A 20150-nucleotide genomic window follows, 5' to 3' on the forward strand; every position below is an offset into this window, starting at 1 on the left:
ATGACCCGCTGGAGTAGAGGATCCCTGGCTGTCTCCAGATGAATTTGCACGACCCTTTCATCAGTGGCTGGAAAGTTGGAGGCACAGAATTGCACCTGCGCGTCTATTTGACAGACAAAGTCAGTCTGCTCACACGGTGTGGTGATAGATCTGGAGAGTGCATCGGCCACAATGAGCTCTTTGCCCGGGGTGTACACCAGGTCGAAATCGTAGTGGCGGAGTTTGAGGAGGACACGTTGTAGCCGTGGCGTCATGTGATTGAGGTCTTTTTGGATGATGTGAACCAATGGCCTGTGGTCCATCTCGACCGTATATTTGGGGAGGCCATACACATAATCATAGAACTCGTCGATCCCTGTGAGGAGGCCCAGGCATTCTTTTTCAATCTGAGCATATCGTTGCTCAGTGGGTGTCATGGCTCTAGAGGCATATGCGACTGGGGCCCAGGAGGAGGAGTCCTCCCGCTGGAGGAGCACTGACCCAATGCCAGCCTGGCTCGCATCGGTGGATACTTTCGTCTCCTTGGCGGGGTCAAAAAACGCCAACACCTGAGTTTCGCCCTGAGCTCACACCACTCTTGCTCATGAGCGGGTAGCTACTGGCAGTCCGTAATTTTTTTAACGAGATGGCGGAGAGCTGTGATGTGTGATGCAAGGTTGGGGATAAACTTCCCAAGGAAGTTGACCATTCCTAGGAAGCGGAGCACCGCCTTCTTGTCCTCTTGCCTTCATGGCGTTAATCGCCGACACCTTGTCTGCATCTGGCTGCACGCCGTGCTGCGAAATGTGGTCATTAAGGAATTTGATTTCTGATTGACCGAACGAACATTTGGCTCTGTTGAGTCGGAGGCCATGCTTGTGGATCCTGTGGAACACCCGCTTGAGGCGATCGATGTGCTCCTGAGGAGTTGTGGACCAGATAATGATATCATCGACGTACATTCGCAGCCCCTCGATGCCCTGCATCATTTGTTCCATTATGCGGTGGAACACCTCTGAGGCGGAGATGATGCCAAAGGGCATCCGGTTGTAACAGTAGCGACCGAACGGGGTATTGAATGTGTACAGCTTGCGACTGGGCGCGTCCAGCTGTATTTGCCAAAACCCCTTGGAGGCATCCAGCTTCGTGAAGAACTTGGCATGAGCCATCTCGCTGGCTAGCTCTTCTCGTTTAGGTATTGGGTAGGGTTCCACCCTACCCAAATCTTTGGGGTCGATACAGATTTGAAGTTCCCCTGACGGCTTTTTAAATACAAACCATGGAGCTAACCCAGTCCATGGGTTCCGTGACCTCAGTAATGACGCCCCGGTCCTGGAGGTCATGCAGCTGCTGCTTGAGGCGGTCCTTAAGGGGTGCCGGCACCCAGCGCGGTGCGTGGACCACAGGTGTGGCATTTGGCTTCAACAGGATTTTGTATCAGTAAGGGAGTGTACCCATACCTTCGAACACGCTATGGTATTGTGCTATGATGTCATCGAATTGGGCTTGGAAGTTAACATCTGGCGAGGCCGTTGCCTCTGCGGATGTCATGGTGTGAACCCGCTGCACAAGGTTCAGGGGTTTGCAGGCCCGAGCACCGAGCAGGGAAGCTCTGTTGGTTCCTACAATTTCAAAACACAGTGTTGCTTTTGAAGAACGATAATACACCGCAAGCTGGCATAAGCCACTGGCAGCAATGGCATTGCCATTGTAGTCGAGGAGCTGGCAGGCCAGTGAAAGAATGCTGGGCTTGATGCGGATGGTATGAAGGTCAGACTTTGAAATGAGGTTTTCTGAAGCGCCGGTGTCCAGCTTGAAGCATATGCGAGCCTTGTTGACTGTAAGGGTGGCACCCACTCGTCGTCCGGATCAATGCTTATTATTGGGAGTTGTTTCACCATCTTTGATAAAGGCAGCGTATGCTTGGTGATGATGCCCACCCGGAATGGGGACATCCTCGGTGTCGGGATCTGGAACCATGTCGGAGTCTGCAATGGGTTGCTGCACTGACCGGACGTTCCTGCGCTGCTGCTGGGATCGATGTATGTTGGGCAGTTGAGCAGATCAGCAAAGGGCTGCGTAGTGGCCAAGCTTGCCACACTGGAGACAGCGTTTAGATTTCGCGGGACACTGCCGCTTTAAATGGGCGGAGCCACATTTGGAGCACGTCATGGCGCCGCCGTCAGGAGGTTCCGTGCACCACCGCGCATGCGCAGTGCGGTCGAACGACGTGCACACTTGCGCGGTTCGGTCGTCGGCCTCGCCGTCCCCTTGGTCGTGGCGCGCATGCGCAGGAACCCGGGAAAAGCGCGCGAACTGGCCGCCCTCATCCAGACTCAGGCCCTGCATTTGTTTGATGGCCTGCACCCATTCCGCATCGTGGGGGCCTTGCCGTGCCGTTTCTGCCGCCTTGATATGGGAGTACCGGTTGTTAGCGTGCTCGTGGAGGACGCAGGTCTCAATGGCGATGGTAAGGGTGAGCTGCTTAACTTTTAGGAGCTGCCGGTGAAGGGGATCGGAGTGGACCCCGAAAACGATCTGATCCCGGATCATGGAATCGGAAGTGGAGCCATAGTTGCACGACTGCGCAAAGATGCGGAGATGGGTTAAAAAGGACTGAAAAGGGTCATCCTTACCCTGAAGCCTCTGCTGGAACATAGCGTTCAAAGCTCTCATTGACTTCGATGTCACAGTGGCTGTCGAGCTTCAGCAGGACTGTTTTAAACTTCGTCTTGTCCTCGCTTTCAGCAAAGGTGAGGGAGCTGAAGATGTGGATAGCGTGGTCCCCGGCTGTAGAAAGGAAGTGAGCGATCTTCCTGGCATCTGATGCGGCTTCGAGGTCGGTGGCTTCAAGATATAGCTGGAACCTCTGCTTGAAATTCTTCCAGTTAGCACCGTGGTTGCCGGCGATGCGGAGCTGCAGGAGAGGGCGGACGCTGTCCATGTTACCGGATGGCTGATCGCTGGTCAAAGGCAGATTATCTCAAGATAGGTCCGTCAAACTCGAGCATAACTCACTGGTACCATGATGTGTTGGGTAAGCTGGGTCTGCGAGGACTGCGTTTACTGCAGTGGTGAGAGAGACAGGCTTCCAACATTTGAAGAAATGCAACTCGATTTTATTGAACACTTAACTATAATACATGCTTTAACTGTGGGTTGACACTATGCTGACTTGACTGGAGACCTGAGGCTAACCTGACCAGACTATCTTACTACCACATGGTGTTTGTTCTAGTTGCTGCACATGAGCTCTGACTGTCTCAGAGGCTGGATCCCGAGAGAGAGGGGAAACTAGTGCCCTCCAGCTTTATAGTGGTCGTGTCCTGTCTGGTGATTGGCTGCTGTGTACTGTGCGTTCATTGGTCATCCTGTGTGTCAATCACTGCCTGTCTGTGCACCATCATATATCTGGATGTATATTATGACAGATACCACCGTTACACATGAGAACACCACCCACCAGGTACGCGGTACATACTCGTGCGACTCGGCCAATGTTATCAACCTCATACACTGCAGGAAAGGATGTCCCGAAGCGTGGTACATTGGTGAGACCATGCAGATGCTGCGACAACAAATGAAAGGACATCGCGCGACAATCACCAGGCAGGAATGTTCCCTTCCAGTTGGGGAACACTTCAGCAGTCAAGGGCATTCAGCCTCTGACCTCTGGGTAAGCGTTCTTCAAGGCAGCCTTCAGAAAGCGCGACAACGCAAAATTGCCGAGCGGAAACTTATAGCCAAGTTCCGCACTCATGAGTGCGGCCTCAACCGGGACCTGGGATTCATGTTGCATTACATTCATCCCCCACCATCTGGCCTGGGCTTGCGAAATCCTACCTGGCTTGAGACAATTCACACCTCTTTAACCTGGGGTTACCCCTATCTCTGGACCTGTAAAGACTTAATTGCCCGCAAATGCTCGCATTCTAAGCATTGTCTGGCATCTTTGAATTTGTCTATATATATGTTTCTGGAACATACCTCCTCATTCATCTGAGGAAGGAGCAGTGCTCTGAAAGCTAGTGTTTGAAACAAACATGTTGGACTTTAACCTGGTGTTGTAAGACTTCTTACTGTTCTCTTTTTGAAAAGCAGGGTTATATTAGCTACTCTCCAATCTGAGGGAACCATTCCAGAGTCCAGAGAACTTTGGAAAATAATCACCAATGGATCTACTATTTCTAGGGCCACTTCCTTAAGTACTCTGCGATAAAGATTATCAGGCCCTGGAGATTTATCCACCGTCAATTGCATTAATTTCCCTAAAACCATTTCTCTACTAATAGTAATTTCTTTCAGCTCCTCAGAAAAACTTGTTTCTCAGAACCTCCATGTCCTTTGTGAAGACAGATGCAAAGGACAAATTTAGTTCCTGAGCAACCATTTTCTTGTTCCCTGTTATGAATTCCACCTTTCTGACTGAGAGGCCCACATTCGTTTTTATCAATCTTTTTCTCTTTACATACCCATACAAACTTTTACAGTCAGCTTTTATGTTCCCCGCTAGCTTACTTTCATATTGTATTTTCCCCTTCCTAATCAATCCTTTGGTCTTCTTTTGCAGAATTTTACACTGTTCCCAATCCTTAGGTCGATTACTTTTTCTTATTAATTTGTAAGACTCTTCTTTGAATATAATGCTATCTCTAATTTCCATTGTAAGCCATGGTTTGGCCACAGTTCTCTTTCTACTCTTGCGCCAAATAGGAATAAACAACTTTTGGAGTTCACCCATTCGTTCCTTAAATGCCCGGCCATTGTCCGTGTTTAGTAATGTTTCGCAGCCCATCATAGCTAATTTATGTCTCAGACCATCATAGTTACCTTTATTGAGATTCAGGATTCTAGTGTTAGAATCAACTACCTCGCTATCCACCATGATAAAGAATTCTGTCATATTATCCCTCAATATAATGTATAACCAGAATGATATAACTAAAAACGTCATTAAAATATTTTCTTTCTCACAGCGTATATGTGGAGTGCTCAGGCAGGAATACAAGTGTTTTTCTACACCGCTCTCTTTCTCTACTCTTCATAGCTGGCTTTCTAATTCCACTTTTTTTAATGTGTTGAATCAGTCAAAACAAAATCTAACTTTACTTCTTACCACTTTTTCCCTGAGCAATCTCCATAATTGTCCTTAAGGGCATTACCTCTGCATATACACACAGAAAGATAGATCAAAACTCCTCCAGCTCCTATGGAATAAGATGTGTCACCTCTGTAAACTGTACGAATCCTGCTTTGCATAAAATCTGGCTGTTTATCACAGGACACCCAGGTACATCAGTCTCTGTGCGTAACTGCAGCTTATCACAATGTTGGGCTAGGTTTGGGGCTGTTCTCAACCTACTCTCAACTGCTAAAACCCTCAAAGGTCATGGGATTGATAAATCTGCGACATGATAAATCCACCATCTTGATAAACCTTCACTTCTAACAAACCCACAACTCCAGTAAACAATATACCACTATTTAATGCGGTGGTGTGTTCAGTTCAACCTACAATCGGCTGAACTTCCTTTGGAGATAGTCACATTGGGTGATCAGGAGCATCCAGGGTGGCCATGGTAATAAATTCTAGCTCCTTCTTACAATCGGAGAATCTGCCAAGGAATCCATTTTGGATTCAGTGGCGCCAGTTGCTCCATTGCCTTGATTTAGTGGTAGTAGATTCACATTGTCGAATAGCTTCCATTATGTAACAATTTGTCAGGTTTGCATGTGCAATTCTTCAATTTCTCTGAAGAGGGACAGAGCTCACAGGGGGTGGGTTGAGGTCAGATACAAATCAATAAGCTGTTTCATTTCAAAGGGAGATGAACATGGAGAATGGCAGCTAAAATCAGGTTCACTTAATTTCAGTAGAACTTATTATCCCCAGATAATGCAAACTAAAAAGTATGTCAAACGTACAATGCTGCACTCGTTCAGCAAGTTGCCTTACAGGAGCATCTGTCGGCAGAAACACACCGGGTGGGAATCATGGTGGGAAGGGAACTTAAAACATTGTGGGAGGCAAAAGAAATCTGTTTTCCGATGTTGGCAGACTGTTGGAATTTTATTTTCCTGATTTTCAAGGCAGGTTAAAGATGGGTCGTGCTTCTCGACGCAAACTGTCGGGAGCTCCACTTGTATATTTTAGCATCTCCTGCATGTTCATTGAAAGGGTACTGAAATAAATGGCAATGGGGGAGTCCAAAAAGTTCATAGGAAAGATGTTTGTTCAGCATAACAGAAGTATTTACACAGAACCCAGTTACACATCTCTGGACCTTCGCTCTTTTCTGTCAGCTGTTACACTACTGCTGGGATTATACAAGGGCTGGTTAACTCACAATCCAATCAGCACTAGGGAACAATCGGCCCCTGCTGGATGAGTCCCATGCAGGGATATAATAGAAACCGTACCCAGAGTAAGCTTCCCCTCAAAATTAAGTTCCCCACCAGCGAGATTTACAACATTGAGTTTTACGACTGTATATAAGTTGTGTACACCTGGTAAGCTTCACCTCTTCCAAAGCTTTGAGTTCTGTGGATGTTACATTCATCTTGTTGAAGACCTCGCATAATTTCACTCATATCGAGTGCCACAAACAAATGCTGCACCAAGGCTGGGCAAGGGAGGCAGGTGAAGGCTGGAAGGGAGTGGAGGAGGGGTGGCAGGAGGGGGGAGGTGTGGAGCGAAGGCTGGACTAGTGAGGCAGGTGTACAGGAGAAGGGTGGGGAAAGTATCAAGGGAAGAGGAGTGGCAAATCAGGGGAAGTGGAGGGCGAGAGGGGGGAGACAATGTCCGAGGAGGGTACTGGTGATAGGAGGGCACACTCACAGTGGGGTGGGCTGCGGTGGGGTGGCAGGTCCAGGGTGAGAGTCAACTGGATGTTGGTCTCATCTAGTTGGTCACAGAGTAGGACAAAACAGATGGCTTGGATAATGGGAGGGAGCAGGGTTAGGGTGGGCTTAGGGATGGGAACAACTGTCGGCTCTGAGGGCAGTGAAGCCATGTGGAGCTGGATCATGACGGGACCCAGGGTAATAGGGGAAGTGTGACAGAGGGGAGAGGAACGGTGATATTCAGTGCTTCATGGGGACAGTTGGAGGGTGGCAGGGGGAGAATAGAAAGTGGTGGAACGAGTTTCAAAGGTAATGTGGACTATTTTTCCAAACTGACTTTGACAATGCAGTTACTCAGTCTGGGCGATCTCTCAAGGTGGGAGGAGGGTCTTTTTGGGTGAGTGCAGTTCAAGGTCAGCACAAATGGCCAACTAAAAGGTCACCCTAATAATTATACGGCAACTGAATGTCAAAAGTGCTCTCTTGTGTTCTCCACTCTATGGTGAAGCTCACATTGAAGCAGGCTTATTCCAGACTCGTGGGTCTCACAACATCGAGACCCAACGATGGTGCGGAGCTGCCTTTCATTCTGTGCCATTTGCCATTGGCTGCAGACAGAGGCAGGGAAGGAATGGAGTGAGGGAAGGAGGGAGTTTGTGGCCTTCAAGAGGCATGGCTGGTGGAGGGGAGCCAATGCATGCCACTAAACTTCCATCTTCTCAGGTGAATGGTCATGGCTGAGAAGAGGTCATGTGGTTAATCTTTCTATGCTGCCATATTGTCGCTCTATAGAGTTTCAACGGTGTGGCGACGTGCAGAAAAGTGTCCCATGAGGCTTCTGCACATTGCTCTTTTGCCAGAGTGATGAGAGCAATGTCTCCATACACAGTCATGTATGAATGTGAGGAACAATCCTCTCCAGTCCTCCGAAACATCCTGAGCTGGATTCTCCGTTTTGAGACTAAGTCCCTGCGCAGTCAGGGAAACTGTGGTCTTTTAGCCCCATTGTGCTGGGGGCTAGCAGGGAGCCATCATAGAGCTCACAGCTCTATCAGCCGATAAGGCCCCCAGCACTTCCCGGTCAGAGTCCGCGCATGCACACGATGGCGGCCTGCCAAAATAGTGCCCTGCTCGCGCTCCCCAGACCGCCCACACAGATTGCCCCCAACCCCGAATGAAGCCCCCCCTGCCCGCCGAACGGCCCTCCTTGACTGTGGCGGCCCTGGACTGAATCTGCAGCTGCCTCGCAAGGTTCCCGAACGGCTGGACCATGAAAGTCCCAAGCCATCGGGAATTCAGCCGGTCGGTGACGGAGCATCCACGAGTATGCCGATTTTCGGAGGACGGAGAATTTAAAAGCTGGTGCTGCTCCCGATTCTCCACCCCGTCGCCAAACACAATTTTGGCGTCGGAGAGCGGAGAATCCAGCCCCCTATACCTGGAAGGTGTGCAGTGTGGATGCCATGTCTAGACAGAGACCAGGTAACGGGTCTAGTGCTTGCCTGTTGGCTTCGATGGAGGGAAACCTATAAAGGAATGTTCACTAATTGCATAATTTCAGTTTCTTTCCACATCCACTAGGGCATCAGTGATGCAGGCTGCAGGGAACCTTGCCTTGATAATGGCTCATAGATCTAGATGGGGAGGGCCTGTCACTGGTTGGCACATAAGGAGCAAGGCAGCAGAGTCTCGAGAAGGTCAAGAGTGGTGAACATAGAGCACTGCAACTGTGAGCATTGGCCTGACCATGGGTGTTTGCTGGCAGTGCTCTTATCTAGAGATGAGCAAAAGGCAATACCTGAGGGGCCCTTATCTCAGGATGTGGTTGCTCACATCTGCCAAATTCTCCAGTACAGGTTGTGGCTGCAAGGATTCTGGAGGAGTAACACGGAGCCCCTGACCTGTGAGGTGTACATTCCCGTCTGGGTGCCTTTTAATTCCATGAGGTAACTGCAGAGTAGGTGGCTTACTGCCTGCCTCATCATGAGATTCCTCGCAGATGAGTTGAAAATCATACATGCCCACTCACCCCACAGCCGAATTTCCCACCCAACACTGGGTTTAGTCTCCAAAAAGTCTCCGCCCAGAGTTTCATCTATCATCACTGATTTGAAACATTGGGCTCAATTCAACTGGACAAAAAATGAGTCCCGGCTCGGGCGCATTTAGCGGTGTGTTACTCGGCACCTGCAGTGCTGAGAAACATCATGCCGTTTAACAGGGCTTTGCCAATATTTTGGCCTCGGTAAGGAATGCCCTGCCAGAGCTGAACTTGCATCATTTCCTCCACTGACGAGCTCAACTCATCAGTGCAGGAAGATGACTCATGGTTTGGGGCACCATTTTTAGATGTCACCCTAATCTTTCAATACCCGTCAGCCACATCACCACAGCCTTCGGAACCCCCCACTGTCCCAACTTATTTCTTAGGGAGTCCTCAAGACCCCCCTCAACCCACCTCTTATGGACAAGGCACCCCTGAGCCCGATCTCTTGCAAGGGCAACCTGGCACCTGGGCAGCCAGCCAGACACTCTGACCATGCCACTTCCAGCCTGGCAGTGCCACCCAGGCACTCTGGTGATGCCAGGCTGGCAGTGCCAAGTTGCCTGGGGGCCAATGGGAGTGCAAGGGTACCACCCTGCCTGGAGCCCGACTACCCGGCTGTCTCTCATGGCCTGGTAGATCACCTCAGGTGCGGATACTGTTAGGCCACGATTGTGGAAGCCAGTGCTAATCAGCGCCCTGGCGAAGTCTCCCAGGTGAGGCTGTTAGTTCCCAGGTCCCGGGAGAAGAGGCCTCAGGCATATTTAAATGAGCCTAATGACTCACTTAAATATGATAATCTGTATTTTGTCCTCTGTTTCTCCCTGCTGCCAGACCAGCTGATTATTTCCACCATTTCCTGTTTCATTCTATCAGGTTACTTCAGTCAAACAAGATAAATTTGCTCCCACTGTTCTGCGCTCCAATCTTTTCATATCCTTTTTCTGCACAATAACCCTGTTATTTGTACAATCTTCATTCTGTGTCAAAAATTCTGCTTCAATACCTTATGTGTGCATTTTTCATCTCTCGCAGTTCATAGCAAGGCCTGTGTAAACAATTGGGACCAGTGATTCCCCAACACAATGGCTATGAGATGTTTATTGATTACAGAGATAAGCCCGCAATTGCCAATTGCTTACAGTCTATGAGGAAACAATATTAAATCTAGTTCATTAGCATCTCAACTACCTAGGATCACAAATAGTGATCTTTAAATGTGTATGGAGACAATTATTTTAACCACAAAATTTAATAAAATTTGCAAAAAGAGGTTGGTGGAAAAATGGTCCCAAAAATCTTGAAAAGTCACATTCCCTTCATTTAAAAAATTAAGTTTACTAAATAGATATGTTTCTGCTCACGAGCCAACATATTGAACTTACTGAACCAGACGTTATATAGTGAGATGACAACATGCAGATAGAGATAGAAAACTACATTAATATAGCACCTTTCTCAAGTTCCAGGAGTTTCAATGCACTTGAAATGAAATGAAATGAAAATCGCTTATTGTCACGAGTAGGCTTCAAATGAAGTTACTGTGAAAAGCCCCTAGTCGCCACATTCCGGCGCCTGTTCGGGAAGGCTGTTATGGGAATCGAACCATGCTGCTGGCCTGCTTTCAAAGCCAGCGATTTAGCCCTGTACTAAACAGCCCCTTTACAATTTACAAGTACTTTACAATTACATAATAATTTTTCAAATGTATTCACAACAGTAGCTGATTCACAGAGCACTGTCCAAAAAAACAGCAATAAGAGGAATCAGCAGGTAATTTCACTTTGGTGGTCCTCGTTGAAGTACTTCAGGAAACCTCTTTATCAAAAGCGGCAATGGGATCAGTTGAAGTCCTCATCCAAGAGTTATCACTTTCCACAATCTAATAAGTCATGTCCTCAAGTTGTGGATTGGGGCTTAAACCAAGTCCTTCTGATAGAGGTTATTGATGAGACCATCATTTTACGCGACACGTGGTTAGAAGTGAACAGTGGTTTTAATTGTCTTACAACAGAGCCTGCCTGTGACGAGATGAACTCTAGATGAACTAGCAGGCAGGCTCCGACTGCCAAGCTTTATACAACCAGTGGGGGGGGAGGAGTCATGGGCGGAGCCAAGGGTGGAGCCCAGTACAAACATCCATACATTCCCAGTACACCTCCCCCTAGGGGCAGAGCCGCGCAACTGCTCGTGTGCCGAGCTTGCGTTGTACCACACATGGTACAACATGTGTGATAACAGTGTGAATTATGCTATTATGATTCACCACATTTATCATGTTACACCAAGCGAAAGAGATGCATATATAACATGTTAGTGCAAAATATTATTGGGCCAGCGCACTTGGGTAACCAATAAGAACTGGCCATGCTCAGGTCTTGCCAAATTTAATAGCAGATTATTATTTTTGCTAGTTCGCTCCCCAGCCACAATGAAACTAAGGGGCTGGATGGTGGCCGGGTAAGCCTGCAACTCCATGGTGCAGCTGGGCAGCATGGATGATCAGAGGAGAAGATCATAGAGAGGCAGAGAGAGGGGGATGTAGAAGACTACAGAGGGCCTTCAGAGGTTATGTGGGAGTCTGGGCAGGCACAAGGAGGAGGTTGGAGGTTGTGGAGGACACTGGGAGGGAACTGGATCGCCAGATGAGGGGGTACGATTACACTCACAAGCAGTGCTACAAAGGCACTAACCCATTCCATGCAACAGCCCTCGTCTGCCTTTAACTGTGAAGTTTCTGGGAAACATAGATAATCAACATTAAAGCTGAAATGGTCAAGAAAAATTGGAAGCACGCAACCTTATGAAAATATTCAAATGGGAGAAACATCCTGAGAGTGGGTTCGTCACCAGACCCCCTCCTTGGGCAGGTTCATGGAATGATGCAATTGGGTCTGAAAATTTTATTTCACATAACACCCAAACTTATCCAGTTTTGGGAATTTAAAATTCTCCATTGTGTGAGCACCTATTAACAAATTCCACTTCAACCACCAGCTGTGTGCTTCTTTCATGTGATATACCCCTATTGCAGTGATTCCCAAACTGTGGGTTGCAACCTCCAGTGGGGTTGCAGGTTGGGACTTTGAGGTCGCAACCTTCGAGGCAACAATGGCGGCAGTGGAGCTTGGACTGAGTTTTGCCAAATTTGAGTTTGACCCTTTGAATGTTCTGTTTTTATATATGTCGGTGGGCGTGGCTTAATTGTCTGTTCTCTGAGGCCTGGTTGCTGCTATAACGCAGCCTGTAACAAGGTGGGTCTTTGCTTTTTTAAAGGCAAACCCAGCAGTTTTAAACCCTTCCCCAGCTGAACATCTCTCAAACTTTACTCCCCCACTCACCAACTCCCCCCACCACCCGGCCATAATTTTCACTCTATGCGGGGAGGGGGGCCACACAAAATCTGAGGCATTAAAATGGGGTTGCATGCAGAAAAAGTTAGGGATATACTGCCAAATTGTGAATGGAATTTCAAGGCTCTTTTTTCCTTTGTATCTTCTCAAAGAAAAATTCCAAGTCTTTTCTATCACAGGTCCATGATATAGTTTTACGCTCATTAACAAACTCATAACAAATCAGGGATTTACTCAGCAGTACTTTGCCTTTGTCCTCAAAAGTAGCAGAACCACAACCAAATTAAAATCAATGGGAATCAAAGGATAACTCTCCACTGGTTGGCGTTGTACCTAGCATAAAGGAAAATGATTGTTATTGTTATCAACCAATCATCCAGCCCTAGAACTTCGCTACAGGAGTTCCTAAAGTTAATGGCCTAGGCCCAATCATTTTCCGTTCATTCATCATTGACTTTCCCTCCAACATATGGTCAGAAGTGGGGATGTTCGCTGATGGCTGCACAGCGTTCAGTACCATTCACAACTCCTCAAATTCTGACGTAGTCCATGTTCACACAGTTTTGGTCTGATAAATGGGACATTCACGCCACACAAGTGCCAAGCATTAACCATCTCCAACAAGGGAGATCCAAACCACCTCCCCTTGATATTGGCATTACCATCATTGAACACCCCACCTTCAACATCCTAGGGATTACCATTTACCAGAAATGTCAGATTCTTGGAATTCTTCAGTGAATAACTCACTCCTGACTCCCCAAACCCTGTCCACCAACTACAAGGCCCCATCCAGGATTGCGCTGGAAAATATTCCATTTGCCTGGATAAGTGCAGCTCCAATAATACTCAATAAGTTTGACACTATTCAAAACAATCCAGCCCGCTTGCTCTGCACCCAATCCATCCTTGAAACATTCATACCACCACCACTGGTGCACAATGCCAACAGTGTAAACCATTTACAATATGCACTGAAGGAACCAAGGCTCCTTCAGCAACACTGCCCAAATTCATCACATCAACCTCCTGGAAAGATAAGGGCAGCAGATGAAATGAAAAATGAATGAAAATCGCTTATTGTCACAAGTAGGCATGGGAATATCGGCACCTGCAATTTCCATTCACAAGTCACACACCATCCTGACTTGGAAATATATCACTGTTCCTTTACAGTTATTGGGTCAAAATCCTGGAACTCCATCCCTAACAGCACTGTGGGTGTACCTACACCACATGGACTGCAGTGGTTCAAAAAGAGGGCACACCACTATTGCTGTTTGTGGGATCTTGCTATGCAAACATTATCTGCCACATTTCCTACATTACAACAATGGCAAAATTGCTCCATTGCCTATGAAGCACTTTGAGACACCCTGAGGTTGTGTAAGATGTGATACAAATGTCCGTCTTTTTCTGTTATGTAAATTAATTTGAGTAATTTATTCTATTGCAGAATATGTTTCTTTATAAGGGTCTTTTTTAATTTGTGAATAACGGTTTAGTAATGGTTCCTTGCTTTTCCTTACATGGCACATGTTTGACTCATATTTAATGACATAAATGTCAGCAAACTAATAATTCACAGCTGGTGAATGTAACAAAGTTAATACCAAATGATTTCCAATGTCCGATTTAATATATATGACGTTATAATTTTTTTATATGTTTCCCTCCTTACTCATTTTTCATGCTATGATGTGGAGATGCCGGTGTTGGACAGGGGTGAACACAGTGAGAAGTCTTACAATACCAGGTTAAAGTCCAACCTGATTTAATACATTTTTCATGCTGTAATACACTTTGCTCCTGCAGAAAAGTGATATGCGTCAGATATGATGGTCCAGCAGATTCAGTTAATTAATGTTGAACATTAACAGTAATAAACTTTTTGTAAGGTTTCACCTTGTGCACAGGGGCAACTTGAAGCCTCAATGTTGAATGAGACAGGACTAAAATATTGCTGGCCACAAGTCTATGATGAGAAAGAGAAAAGTATTATGAGATATTTGATCATAGGTTGCAGCAATTATTCGGCTGGTAACTTGCAGAGTAACCTTTCTTTTGTTGGGCTGAATGAGATACAACTAAAAGGGAGGGAGAAAGTTATTCTGTGCTGAGGGAAAGAGATTTAAGTCAGCTGGAGGAAGGGATGCATAGTTGGAATGGAAACCTGGACTATCTGGAAATCTGAGCTTTTACCCGGTACATACAATAGGGTATTGATCGAGAACAAGAAGCGTGGAATCTGGATCAGGTCATGGCCAGAGCCACAAGGGATCCAGAGCATGGAGAGTTGTATCTGAGCAAGATAGCAGAATGGGTCATAAAGAGATTTTCTCTGCAACACCTTGACTGTTAAGGAAAGATTATTGAACAGGTCTTAGGGAAGGGCAGTTTCGCTACTGTGATCCAACAAAAAACATTGTATCCAGTGTTTGCAACTCGACGAGTTTATAGCTTTCTGGTGTAAAGGAGTACGAATCATCATAGGTGGAAACCAGTTGAAATGTGGACCTGGCCAAGAACAAGATGTATACACAATTGAATAATATGCTTATTACTCTTACAGTTTATTGAAACCAGTAAGCACAAATATGTTAAAATAGATGTATATGGCACAAATTATTCTGACATTATCTGAAGCTGTACAGTTTAGTTCACAACACAATAAACCATTAGTTATTCGATAGCCAGAAATGATCAGCTAATATTTGGCTCAAAAATAATAGAAATAAGATTGTATCCTGATTTTAATCTTATTTTTCATAATACATTCATTGGGCAAATATCTACATTTTATTTTGTTTTTGAATGACATTTTGCCACACCATTACTTTGAGTCAATTAAAAGCAATATTCCACCTATGTGAAATTGGTGACCTGCATTATTACACAGATTGTTCTGTCTGGGGAAGGGAGTTGTCACTTCTCAGATCTAATGATCTATTGAAGGCAAGTCTCCTCCTACATAGCGAATCCACCACATGGTATACAGCTACAAACAAAAGCTGTTCTCTAAACTTGTCTGTGCCGGGTTTATGTTTTTCAATGACTATAAGGCGTCTAACCATCACCTGAATAAAACTGCAACTATGTTTGTATCTTGAGATGGAAGAAGACTGATGTTGCACTTAGGAACAGAGGAACAGGAATGTGACAGTAAATGTCTCGCTCCAATTCCAAGGTCATGTCCCTTTCTTCTAGACTCCCCCACCAGAGGAAATTGTTTCTATCTATTCTATTAAACTTTCTCATCATCTTAAAGAGCTCAATTAGGCAACTCCCTAATTGTCTATGCTCATACGAATGCAAACTAAGTATATGCAATTTAACTCTTCCAGCATTCAGTAAATCGGCAGTGTACTCCCACCAGCGCCAAGTTATAATTTTTGAGATGAAGTGCCTAGAATTGAATGCAATGTTTCAAATGGAGTTTAACTAATAATAATAATAATTGCTTATTGTCACAAGTAGGCTTCAATGAAGTTACTGTGAAAAGCCCCTAGTCGCCACATTCCAGCACCTGTTCGGGCATTACAAGCCAGCTGTTTTTAGCCCACTGTGCTAAACCAACCCCTAAAGTAACTGCACCATAACTTCTAACTCATAGGAGATAAAGGCCAACATCAAATTAATCTTTTGATTTTTTTCTACTTATCTACCCACTTTTATTGGGATCCTTAAATCTCTTTCCTTTTCCACATGTCCTAGTTTCCTAGCAAATAATCTTTCTTACTCCATCTCGATGACCTCACATGTCCCCCCCCCAAAAAAAATTAGCCTTCATCTGCCCCAATTTTGCCCACTCACTTAATCAATCAATGCACCTTGGCAACTTTTTGTTTCCATTTACACTCTTTAATGCATCATCAGCAAACTTGGATAAATGGCTCTCGAATCGTCTGCCAAATCAATTTAGAAGGCAAAGCTGAGGTTTTGTTATGGATCATTGTGTATGTGGTTGGGGGTGGTGCCACCTCCTGCCAATTTGAGTACATATCCATGATTATTCTCACTCTCTCTCGCTCACCTATCTACTGATCAATTATCCAGCCCTGCCCATAGATTACCTCCAGTTGTCCATGTTTTCATTTTTGAGAACAGTGTGAAACCTTATTGAATGTCTTCTGGAATTCCATAGGAATAGCATTCAAAGCTGCTTCCTTACCACCCAACTACTTTATCAACACAAATATCAACTAAATTGTTGGACTTGACTGCCCCTTCACATGTCCTTGCTGACTCTCTGATCACTTCATAGTTGTCCACGTGCTCAGACTCTTTAATAATACTGTAGTAACTTTCCCGCAGTTAGTGGGATAAATTAGATACTCATTTGCGAGCTGAAGGTTCATTTAGTCTTATTGTGGAAGCGCTCTAACGGGTACAGTAATTTTGAAAGGAGTTTGGTTAGTGGATTAGAAATGCCTGTCCCCGAGAGATTGAAAAGCCGCGGTGCTGAACACAATATGTAACCAGGTCTGGTTTAGAGCACATGTTTGGTTGTCTTTCCGCTCTTTGTATTTTTATATGGCTTGTCCAGACATATTTGTCCGCCACACTATAATGATGCACTTCCCAAATTAAAGATTCTGTCACCAATTTGAGAATCAGGATAGTCTGAATATTAATGTGAGTCCTTACTTCAGCCAATACGATTGGATATGGGTTCTGATCGTCCCCACTCACTGGGTTGTCTGGGTGTAACTGTGTGAGGTGAATGACATTTATTTAATGGACTGATCCAATTTAGGGCAGAATTCCTGTATTTTCCATTCTTGCTTCTACACATTTCACAAGACTTACTCTGATCACATTCCGGGAAGAGTTTTTATCGTCCACGTTGACATTCAGGGAGAAGAAGGCGGCGGTGCTGTACACGCCCTGTGTTTTATACAAAAGTTCGCCGAAACTCCGCGCCGCTTTCTTCCCGCCGCCAGTGATGTCCCAGCCGCCGCACTCCTCAATGATGTCCAACATGGGTTTCGCTCCCAGCCGATCGATCTCTTTCAGATTGATGCAGGATTTGTAAAACTGCTTGACCTTCCTCTCGGCCGATTCCCGGGAATCCCTCCTCACCGGTTGCATGAGGAGCCGCTGCAGTTTGGCTTCGTTCTGCTCGGCGATGGCGGTGACCGTCCCGTAACTGAGTTTGTCCTCGGGGATACCGTGTCTTCTGAGCCAGCCGCCGCAGGAGAAAGTGTAAAAATCTTTGCACGGGTCGATGGTGGGGTCGATGTTGCTTGCTATCAACCTGGCCGCCTTGCTGAAGCTTTTCCTGCGGCTGCACTCCTCCCGGCAGTGACTTTCCTGCTCGGCTGCCAAGTACTTGAGCGCCAGCATACTGCTCAGGATGATGCACAGCCCTGTGGCGAACACCAAGCCAGAAAGCAGGCAGATCTCCCTCTTGCTCCATCTCACTTCTCCCTTTCTACTTTTGCCGGTCCTGTCCTGCTTGCGGGAGCTCAGGTGAAGGTTTAAACCATTGTGCAGAGTCCCGGAGCTAAATTTATTCCCGTACTTAACTTCTTGAAACTCGTCGTAATGAGCCGTCAAAGAATAAGTCTTGTCCATAGTTCTTTCGGCAAACTACATCGATATCGCGCTGGCTGACTTAGTCAGAGAATTGAAAAGAATTAAATTGTTCTAACCCCCTTCTTTTAAAAAGAGACCCTGAAACCGGTTGCTGCCGCCGCATGAGGAACCGGTTGAATGCAGGGAGTGTGTGAGCGGAGCTGGAACAGGCTGGCCGAGCTGCCGGCAGTTTTATTCCTCTAGATCGCAATGATTGACAGGTCTCCACTTCCCTGTTGTTGCTTGTCGCCAGCAGCGCCAACCTCAGCCTGGGCACCAGACAAAACAGCAGCAGCAGCAGCATCACATGTACAGGGAGCGTTCTGGGTTCAAGCGCACTCGTGTGAAGTGCCCAAGCGCTTCACGTCGGACACTCAGGTTAGTTTAGACTAGAGTGTGGAACCTCAGCCCCTTTCATCTGATTGGAAACCTGCCCCAGCGCCTCCTCCAATCTCAGAGTGAAACCTAACAAGGAGAAAGCAAACCTTCCGGTGGCATTTAAAAGAATCGATCGACTTTTGTGATTGAGGTTGTGATTGAAGTTGAAGCAGTATTTTCATAAAGTGTTTTTCACCCTTCAGCATGGCAGACCCAGGCAATGAGAATAGCCGGTTCGACTATTTAAGCCTTCTTAACCTTGCCCCTCGCCTGAGGTGTGGTGATCGTCAGGGTAAATCACCACAAGTCACCTCCTCCCCCCCCCCCCCCCCCCCCCACAACCCCACACCCACACACACACACATTCAATGGGGAAAGTAGCCTCTGGTCACCTGGGACCTTTATTCTTCACATTGACCCAAGTTGGAGATGTGTGTCACCGCAGATTGCTTGAGGGACAGACCACGTCCAGTTACACAATTATAATTAATTGACGGCCCGCCCTGACACTTCTCGACTAAAAGAAAAACAATTCGCAGCAATGTTACTGTAAATATCAATCATTATCGACGGGAAGAAATTCTTATACAGAACATGTTGCTGATTGTTATTCCTGAACCAGTAAATTATAAATATTTACAATGTAGTAAACACATAATAGAAATTTTGCTGCTTCAAGCTACCCACTGTTTTGGACACATTTAGTAGAAATCCAATCTGTAGCTGTAATTATGAAAATGGCATGCATTATTCAAAAGCCCATGATTATAGTCACGTTAATTGTTTTTTTGGTTAATTGACTATTTCTTGATTTAAGAGATACCATCAGCAGTGATCCAAGTGGAGGGGGTTATCATTAACTGTCATTAAAAACTGGTTACATCTCGCAAAACGGTGCAGATGAAAATACGCTTTGGCCTAATCCTACATAGTGGAAGGTGCCAGTGACCGATTTGTAACAATCGTTCGGTCAAAGGACTGCTTGTGTTTGAGATCCTTCCTCAGGCAAGGCTACAAGTGAATCTGAGGACACCGGCAGCCCGAGCAGTGACTCCTGTTACCGTGCAGAGTGGATACAGGCTGGATGGTGGACGCTTGGAGTCACTGAGAGATATACGACCCCCCCCCCCCCAAATCCCGTAACAGTTTAAAACAAAATCGAAATTTCAAGGATTTCTCCGTTCTGAAAACGAAAATCGATCAAAGAACTGGCATCGAAATGATCCACAATGAATAAGTAATCAGTGCTGCAAATGTTGCAACAATATCCCACCCACAATGCGGTTTAACAATTGGGTAAACATTAATGATGTTTTCCAAGTCCGTTGGTAAACTTCACGAGGCCGGAATCCAGCTGATGTTTACTCAACGGGAAGATCCCAAACTGAAGAGACTTGTTTGGTATCTCTCTCTGCCCCGGGACTTCTCCATTTAGACTATTACGAAATTATTACATGTCTTCAGAGATCCAAGAGCGGGTGGTTAAATCATATCCGGGCTCCAATAATTAACACAGATTTTGTTTTGTTTTATAATCCGCAGCCTGTAATGCTAAGATTTGAATTCTGTGTTTGAAATACGGTGAAAGTGTGTGTGCGTGTGTGTGTGAGAGGGGGTTGGGGGGAGGGGGGGGGGGATTTCTGCTCACTGCCAGGATGATCTCAGTCTCCACAAAGTGCTGGAAGATTGTGTTAGGGGGATTACATAAACAAAATAGCTTTGTGCTTAGTTCAGATTGCTTTAATGGCAAAAGGCTTTTACTTTCAAAATTATTATTTACTAACTCTAATTGAATCAAACTCAATTGCCCTGAAACGTCATTTGAATTGCAAATGACTGAAGGTCTCGGGGCTGAACATTTTTCATTCTGAGCGGCAAGTGGAGCTTTGCTTTTAAATCTTGCCATAAATAATTACAATAATACTGAAGCCGCGCGGCTATGAAGCCGATGAACAGAACAAAGTTGTTTCACAATG

General features: G+C 46.0%; 1 protein-coding gene across 2 annotated transcripts in view; it reads right to left on the reverse strand.

Moving 5' to 3' along the window:
* LOC119976317 (endothelin-converting enzyme-like 1) overlaps nucleotides 1–18173 on the reverse strand; it is a 159603-nt gene extending 141430 nt beyond the window's left edge. The window contains exon 1 of one of the 2 annotated variants that reach the window (XM_038816760.1): nucleotides 17029–18168. In XM_038816760.1, coding sequence (XP_038672688.1) covers nucleotides 17029–17796 — 768 coding nt within the window. In that variant the 5' untranslated portion in view covers nucleotides 17797–18168. Of the gene's footprint in view, nucleotides 1–17028 lie in introns of both variants that reach the window. The other variant, XM_038816761.1, reaches the window with a different exon arrangement.
* Nucleotides 18174–20150: the final 1977 nt, after the last annotated feature.

Source organism: Scyliorhinus canicula, chromosome 13 (genome assembly GCF_902713615.1).
Source record: "Scyliorhinus canicula chromosome 13, sScyCan1.1, whole genome shotgun sequence".
NCBI lineage: Eukaryota > Metazoa > Chordata > Chondrichthyes > Carcharhiniformes > Scyliorhinidae > Scyliorhinus > Scyliorhinus canicula.